Source organism: Triticum dicoccoides, chromosome 4B (assembly GCF_002162155.2).
Source record: "Triticum dicoccoides isolate Atlit2015 ecotype Zavitan chromosome 4B, WEW_v2.0, whole genome shotgun sequence".
NCBI lineage: Eukaryota > Viridiplantae > Streptophyta > Magnoliopsida > Poales > Poaceae > Triticum > Triticum dicoccoides.
In genome coordinates this window covers 500,481,283-500,489,496 of record NC_041387.1, presented here as the reverse complement: position 1 = coordinate 500,489,496, position 8,214 = coordinate 500,481,283, and the positions used below count along the sequence as shown (strand labels likewise).

The 8,214-nt window shown below is 52.2% G+C and overlaps 1 protein-coding gene across 1 annotated transcript; it reads left to right on the top strand.

The window, feature by feature from the left end:
- Positions 1–4,011: 4,011 nt before the first annotated feature.
- Positions 4,012–6,758, top strand: LOC119291106 (protein DETOXIFICATION 48-like). Its single transcript, XM_037569818.1, has 2 exons — positions 4,012–4,470; positions 4,772–6,758. Exons 1-2 carry the CDS (start codon positions 4,315–4,317, stop codon positions 6,551–6,553), a joined length of 1,938 nt encoding a protein of 645 aa, XP_037425715.1. The 5' UTR covers positions 4,012–4,314; the 3' UTR covers positions 6,554–6,758.
- Positions 6,759–8,214: the final 1,456 nt, after the last annotated feature.

Sequence of the window (8,214 nt, the reverse complement as noted above, 5' to 3'; positions counted from 1 at the left end):
GCCTAGCACAACCGTGCCTCTGGCGGAAGCAAAACCATGCCTCTCGTGAAAGAAAAAAAAACAGAAAACACGTTTTTTCCCTTTCCGAAAGAGGCACGCCCGTGCCTCTCGCGAAAGCACAACCGTGCCTCTGGCGGAAGCAAAACCGTGCCTCTCGCGAAATAAAAAAACAAAAAACGCGTTTTTTCCCTTTCCGAGAGGCACGGCCGTGCCTCTCGCGAAAACAAAATCATGACTCTCGAGAAAAAAATGCATTTTATTGCGCAAAAAATATTTTTTTCGAAAAAAGTTTTTTGTCGAAAAGCTAGGGAGACCGGTAGAAAACCAAAACGTAAAAAAAACAAAAAAAACCTTTTAAAAAACCGAAAAACGTGCGTAAAAATAAAAAAAATCCGAAGGAAGCGCCCAGAGCGCGACACGTGGCGGCTAATCGTTGCGGGGCTTCCGAAGGAGCGCTCGTTAATTAGTTGCTCCCATAACCAGGGAGTGTGAAGCAAATCGAATAACGGGCCAACCTCTTGCTCAGTGGGCCTGGCCCATCTATTTTCTTCTGAGGTAAGCCTAGGGCATCTATGTTTTGGTTTGTCGCAAGAAAAAAATAATGTTTTGGTTAAATTTGTACCAGCAAAGAGGAAATCGGGAGACATGAACTGCCATGCATGGCCCGATTTGGTCTCCACTACGCTTTGCCACTGTGTGTATACAGGGAATTAGCGGGATGATAAAATTAGTTTTATGGTTTGTTATATGAGTCGAAAGGGTTGACTGGTTTGGATGTCCTATTGGGTTCGGTCCATCGCAAGGTGACCGAGGATATGAATGATCACCTGCTTTCTTTCTTTTTCGATCAAAGGAGCTCAAGCTCCTAATTTCATTTTCATGAAACTCATAAAACAACCACCAATTCAACAAGTTCCACCAGAAACGCACACCATGACTGTAGCTCAACTTAGGTGAAGGTGGCTCCAAGGGCGCGATCGGTCCGTTCATTGCAACCATAGCCACTAGGCCCACAAAGCCACCCTGTCTGACGAGGCATTGCCCTCCACGTGCATCCTTGAAGCGCGCCCATAAGAAGTCGCGGATGATCCGGTTAATCTATGCGAGGATGGATTTGTTTAGGACAATTGCCATGAGAAAAGTGTAGGGGCATGGTGCAGAGAACATGCCTGACTAGCTCCAGCCGGTCCCTAAGGGATAGCATGGAGCCGAGCTAGGTAGAGAGCTTCTTCTCCATCTTCTCGACCAACGGTAGGAGGTCCAACATGGTCGCCTTCCTGACGAAGAGAGGTAGACCAAGGTATTTTACCGGGAAGTGGGCGATCGGGCAAGTTAGCTCGGTGTTGATGATGGCGAGGTGCTCATCGAGCAGCGGATAAGCGTTGCCGATCACTTGGATAGGTTGGTGTGAAGCCTAGTCGCCGTACCAAAGACACGGAGGAATCCTCGGATCGTAGAGATGTCGTGGGCATCCGGATGGCAGAAGATGACGACATCATCAGAATATAGGGAAACGCTAGATGCCGTGTGGCGGCGGGTAAGGCGGTGGAGGAGGCCTCGCTCAGAAAATAGCTATTTTCTCCAACAAAAGATGCTTCCACCTATCAATACGAACTACTCCCTCCGTTCGGAATTACTTGTCTTCAGAATGGATGTATCTAGAAATAAAATACATCTAGATACATCCATTTCAGTGACAACTATTTCCGAACGGAGGGAGTATGTTTTTGAAAATAAATTTGAGTTTCCTTAACTACCTCGCTAGTAATTAGTCATAAAAACCCAGTATAGACCTAAGACTGACTATACCCCTCGCACGACGAGGATCGACTGGAACTGGTTTGGCCTTGATTTTATGGTCACAGGTGATTCCAATCCACAATTGTCTTTTTTTGTTCGTCTCAGATGGCTCTCAAATATTGAGAGTCATCTATGATGGTTTCGCTGCGAATGAGTTATTCAGTTATTATCTTATTACATAATGATTTGATGAACCGTTCGGGATAACCAGTCTTGGATGAGGATGTCCGTAGTGGCGTCTTTCGACGTTGTATTGGAAAAAGTTGTATATATCATCATGCATCCACATTATATAGTGATCTAAAGTTCAGAAAGTTTGGTTGTAGATATGGAATACTACGGAGCGACACCTATTTAGCAACAGAAACAAAGCGGCTAAAAGCAGCCGTACACAGATAAGCCGATTTGGGGGCTAAAGCGTAGACAGGCACCGGAACGAACGTTACACGCTAGACAATCCAGCATCAATTAGAGCATGCTTCTTGAACGTCCGCAATGGAGGCCACCTCGCTGACAGGGATGGTGCGTCAAGTTGCGGAAGGCACAAATTCAGTAGCATTGTCAGTGTTGGGCAACCGTGCAGCCAAGGAAGCTAATGCAAAGTCCACGCCCATGAGTGTCGAGGATACTCTGGGTTGCAGTGGAATGAAAGGAATCGTATTGCAAGACACAAGCCATACAGCTTTTGGTAGAATGTACTCGCTCTGTAAGCTAATATAAGAGCGTTTAGATCACTGATCTAAATGCTCTTATATTAGTTTATGGAGGGAGTAGAATGAACGGTCACTGCTTCGTACTATTGCCATGTTCAGATTCAAATGGCAGTGATTTTATCAGTAACCAACTGACGACGGCGGAGGAGCCAAAGTGGGTACAGAGGAAGAGAGCGAATAACCGGGCCACATGCATGGGTTTTGCTGCGCAGACACCGGCTTAATTCCGACGAATCGTCTCGCTAGATTGCAAAATCCTGCACTGCATGCCCCAGGAGCGAGGATCAAATGCTAGCTGCCACTCTGAAAAGGGAACAATTATTCTTTTCATTTCATTCACAGGGACCACTGCCATGCCACCAGCGCCAGTGGCCGATCGATCGCTGTGCGCAAGTAGCAGTGAACAATGCTGAGAGACAGGCAGACCGGGCAAGTGTAGGCAGATATATGCATGCATGGCATGAGTCTCTGCTCTTCTGCTTCTGGTTGGTTTCAACGTGTAGCGTCATTAAGCACGCACGACAGGCGCGCACAGCGACCCGATTGATCGGTTCTTATCGCCCTAGCTCCCTCAGCTAATGGTGTCATTCTCACATTCTGGTGCGGTGAGGAACTCAACGCAGTAAACTTGGTTGGTTCAGAAGCGCGGCCATCGTTTCTGGACGCGCTGCTGCCCGGTACTTTGTGGGTGAAAATGGTGCCTAGCTAGCTAGCTCATGGACACGATCGATCCAAACTTGGACAGCATGCATGGCTGATGGCTCTGTACATACGACGTCTTGGGTAGCTAGCAAAAGTAAAAAAGTTGAGGTGAGAAGCGAAAAGAAGTAACCCGTCGAGAATAACCGCGCGGCGCAAGCTAGCACTGTAGGTCAAGCGGAGAGGCCAATCCCAAACCCTACTCTACGTACAATTCGGCAGTGAGCCACTGATTCACTCGTCACCGGGCCACTTGCGTAATACAGTACTCCCTCCGTTCCTAAATATAGTAAGTCTTTCTAGAGATTTCTACATGGACTAGATATGAATGTATATAGACGTATTTTAGATGTAGATTCACTCATTTTGCTCCGTATGTAATTCATATTGGAATTTCTAAAAAGACTTATATTTAGGAACGGAGTGATAGATAATTACCGGGGCAAAAGCAACGGGGTAATTAATCTGCGTCGACGACTTCGCTGTCAGGGGCGGGGAGGCGAAGTTGTTGGGTCCGGTTTTCCGACAGATCAGACGTGCAAAAATTATGCCATTCGGGCGCGCGAAGGGATAGGGGAATTTTGAGACAGGCGCATATATGCGGAGCCAACTTCACTCAATTCTTCCAGCCCGGAAGAAATAATACATATTCCATTCATTCATTCCATGAAAAACTCTCCGGCCGGCCCGGCCCCGCGCGCGAATTCGGACACGTACGTGCCTTCCGTTCCCTTCCCCCGCCACCGCGCGCGCGTGTATATATACGGGCCAGCCCAGCCCCCCTCCCACATTGCGACCCAAAGCAAGCAACAAAGAGCTCCTCATCACTCGCCACTCACCAGCCTCACCTCTGTCCAGGAGACCAAAAGGCCGAACCAACAAGCACCAATCCCACGGAGAGAGAGAGAGAAAGCTGGGCTTGTAAGCTAACGAGTCAAATGTACTTGTAGCTTGTACCGCCCACCAATCACCACTGGACAGCAGCCAGCGGCTAATATCTCCTCCAACAGTGGAAAGATCGATACAGGTAGAGAGGGATCGAGGGAGACGCACGCGGCGCACCGCCGGCCGGGAAGCACTTTCAAGCCGGCCTTGAGCCATCATGTGCAACACCGGCGCCAGCCCTCCCCCCTCGCCGCCGCACCTTCCGCCGCCCCTCACCTGCTTCAAGAATTCCTCGCACCTGCTCCACCCCGTGGGTGACCACGACGACGACGACGACAGCCACCACCGCGCCCGCGCACTGGCGCTCTCCAAGGTATACGCGCGTGCGTGCTCTACATGTAGATGCGCACATTCTCTCTAGCTAGCTACCTATAGCCTCAGTAAATTTCATACTGGGCATGCACACGTACAGGCAGGGTAGACATTGAGCTGCTAGCTAGCTAGCTACAGTACGTGGAAGGTCACTGCCTAGCTAGCTGCTTAATGTTTATTTACTGCCTGGCCAGTAACAGCAACCGGCCGGGAGGAAAAGGAAAGCTCCTCGAGCTAGTTTGCTTTTCTGAGCTCATCGACTTAATAATCTTACGTGCGCTCGTGTGTACGGATGGCACCAGGTGGCCGGCGAGGCGCGGGCGATCGGGCGGCTGTCGGTGCCCATGGCGGTGACGGGGCTCGTCATGTACTCGCGCAGCTTCATCTCCATGCTCTTCCTCGGCCAGCTGGGGGAGCTGGCGCTCGCCGGCGGCTCACTGGCGCTGGGCTTCGCCAACATCACGGGCTACTCCGTGCTCTCCGGGCTGGCGCTCGGCATGGAGCCCATCTGCGGCCAGGCCTTCGGCGCGCGCCGCGGCAAGCTCCTGGCGCTCGCACTCCACCGAACCGTGCTGCTGCTCCTCGCGGTGGCACTGCCCATCTCCCTCCTGTGGATCACCTCCACGGGCCACATACTGAAGCTGCTCGGCCAGGACGAGGGCGTGGCCAGCGCCGCGCAGACGTTCGCGGCGTACGCGTCGGCCGACCTGGCGGTGCTGGCCGTCCTGCACCCGCTGCGGGTGTACCTCCGGTCGCAGAACCTCACGCTGCCGATCACCGCGTGCTCTCTCTTCTCTGTGCTGCTCCACGGGCCAATCAACTACCTCCTCGTGGTGCGCCTCCGCATGGGCGTCGCCGGCGTCGCGCTCGCCGTTGCGCTCACCGACCTCAACCTGCTCCTGGCGCTTCTATGCTTCCTCGTCATCTCGGGGGCCCACAAGGACTCCTGGGTGGGTCCGACCTCCGACTGCCTCCGCGGCTGGGGGGCGATGCTCCGTCTCGCCGTTCCCACTGCCACCGCGGTCTGCCTCGAGTGGTGGTGGTACGAGCTCATGATCGTGCTGTCTGGGCTTCTACCCAACCCGCGCGCCACCGTGGCCTCCATGGGAATCCTCATCCAGGCCACGTCGCTCGTCTACGTGTTCCCTTCTTCGCTCGGCCAGGGCGCGTCCACGCGCGTCAGCCACCAGCTCGGCGCGGGTCGCCCGGCGGGCGCCCGCCGTGCCGCTGGCGCCGCGCTCTTCATCGGCCTCGTCATTGGCGCCGTAGCTTCCACCTTCATGATATCCGTCCGCAACCACTGGGGCCGCATGTTCACGTCGGACTCCGAAATCCTGCGGCTCACCGCGGTGGCGCTCCCAATCGCGGGGCTGTGCGAGCTCGGCAATTTCCCGCAGACCGCCGGGTGCGGGGTGCTCCGGGGGAGCGCGCGGCCCGCCAGCGGCGCTCGCATCAACCTGGCCTCCTTCTACCTCGTGGGCATGCCGGTGGGGTTGGCGCTGGCCTTCGGCGCGCGCCTTGGCTTCGCTGGGCTGTGGCTCGGCCTCCTGGCGGCGCAGGCCGCCTGCGCGGTGTGGATGGCGCGGGCCGTGGCCGCCACTGACTGGGACGTCGAGGTGGCGCGCGCCAAGGAGCTGACGAAACCCACTACCAGCTCCAACAACTCCGAATGCAACACCAACACATCAAGCGACAGTGCTGCCGCTAGCACCAAAAAAGCGGTAACTACTACTAGCAGCAATGCCGGTGGTAACCAGAGCAAAAACGGCTACGTGCCGATCAGCGAGAGCGGCAACGACGACGCGCTACAGAAACTGGAGGAAGGGCTCATGTCCATGGCCAGCTCTGGTGGTGCCAGCAGCATCGGCGGCAGCAATGGCGACACGAATGCGGTGGATAGAGACAGCGAGAGCAGCAGCAGCTTCAGCGGCAGCGGTGCTGTTTGTACGGCGGAGGAAGGAAAGGAGCAGTGCGTCTCGGAGAGGGCCCCGCTCATCAGAGTGGGGGACGTGGAGGAGGAGGTGGAGGAGGAGGCGCACGAGCACGATGGCGATGGCGATGGCCGTGGGGGCGGCCTGGTCTAGGGTGGTCGCTCCATGGATTGATTCTGGGTTTTGATAACTCTAGGCTGTTGCTATTGACTTGTTTGATCCATCTCCACGCCATCTTCTTTTTCGGTGGTGAGGTTTTGATAAAGAGCGAGCGAGAGAGAGAGAGAAAGTATTGAGGAGGAAATGATTATGTATATTGGCCTTCTTATTTTTACTTTTCTTCCTTATCATTACCCCAGATTGGTACCAAGCACAACTCCTGGAAGCCTTCTGTAAATACTAGCTACTACACCATAAGAGGTCCAATATATATTTATATTTATATATTCACCAGAGTGCACATTATTAATCGATGATGAGAGTTGAAAAGTGCTTCCCACGTGTATGCGCACGCAGCCATCCACCATGGGTACGTATGGCACTGTTGGTGGCCTGATGATTTGAGACGAGTTGAGGGGGGTGCCCCCTGTAGCGCTGTTCCCCGAGTGGATGCAAGCGTGCGGGGCCAATGGTGGTGCCCCGTTGCTGCCATTTCCACGCACACCGCCCCCATCTCGAACTCATTTGCTGCTCCTTTTTGTGCGTTTCCTTTTGATAAAGCGGCCGGGAGCGTACGATCCTCCGATATCTACAAAGCACTCGGTGAAAAAGCTGCCCTTGGTGTCTTGCGATTTTGCGAAGAATAAACTTTATGGCGCAGCGCAAAGGAACGATGCCGCTGCATGCCTCTGTTTCCCCTCTCAGATTACCCTTTTTCCTAAAAGGATCTTACGGCAAATATTTGGCACTGCTCACCGTACAAACGTCGAATAAAGCATGGGGTTTATAGCAGCCCCCGGTGTGATACTACTCAGATATGGAAAAGGGCCTTTTGCGCATCAGTGGATTGTTCACGACCACTTCCTCATTCTCTATTTGGGTTTGCCTTTCATAATCGAGTGGTTGTGAACTCTTTTTAGGTTGGGTTTGTCAACTTTAAGTAGTACCAAAAGATTTTTCTGTGGAAATGCATCAAAAATCGTTTTGAAAAAAACTAGATTGATGGAAGGGTAAGCTTATGTCATATGGAGGCCAGCTGGTGCTGATCAATTCAGTACTTACTAGTATGCCGATGTTTCTGTTATCTTTCTTTGAAGTACCTAAAGGGGTACAGAAAAGACTAGGCTTCTATCGATCTCGTTTTTTCTGGCAGTCAGATGAGATTAAGGCAAAATACTGCTTGCCAAGATGGGATATTATTTATCAACCCAAAGACAGGGGGTCTTGGGATTGAGAACCTCGAGATTAAAAATAAATGCCTGCTAAGCAAATGACTTTATAGGTTATCCATAGAAACTGATGGCATGTGTGCACAAATCTGAAGGAACAAATACTTACACTCTAAAACTCTGGCTCATGTTACCGTAAGACCTAATGATTCGCCGTTTTGGAAGGGGCTCATGAGAACAAAAGAGACCTTCTTTCATAGGGTGAAATCCGTTGTTGGTGACAGAAGGACAACAAGGTTTTTGGGAGGATACATGGTTATGAGAGACCCCTCTAGCCCTTTAGTATCCCTCTTTATATAATATTGTGCAACGTAAGAAGGATTACGTGGCAACAATATTACATACGGTGCCTTTGAATATCCAGTTCAGGAGGCCTTTAGTAGGGGAACGTTGAAATTTTTGGCTACACTTGGTACGGAGGTTGAT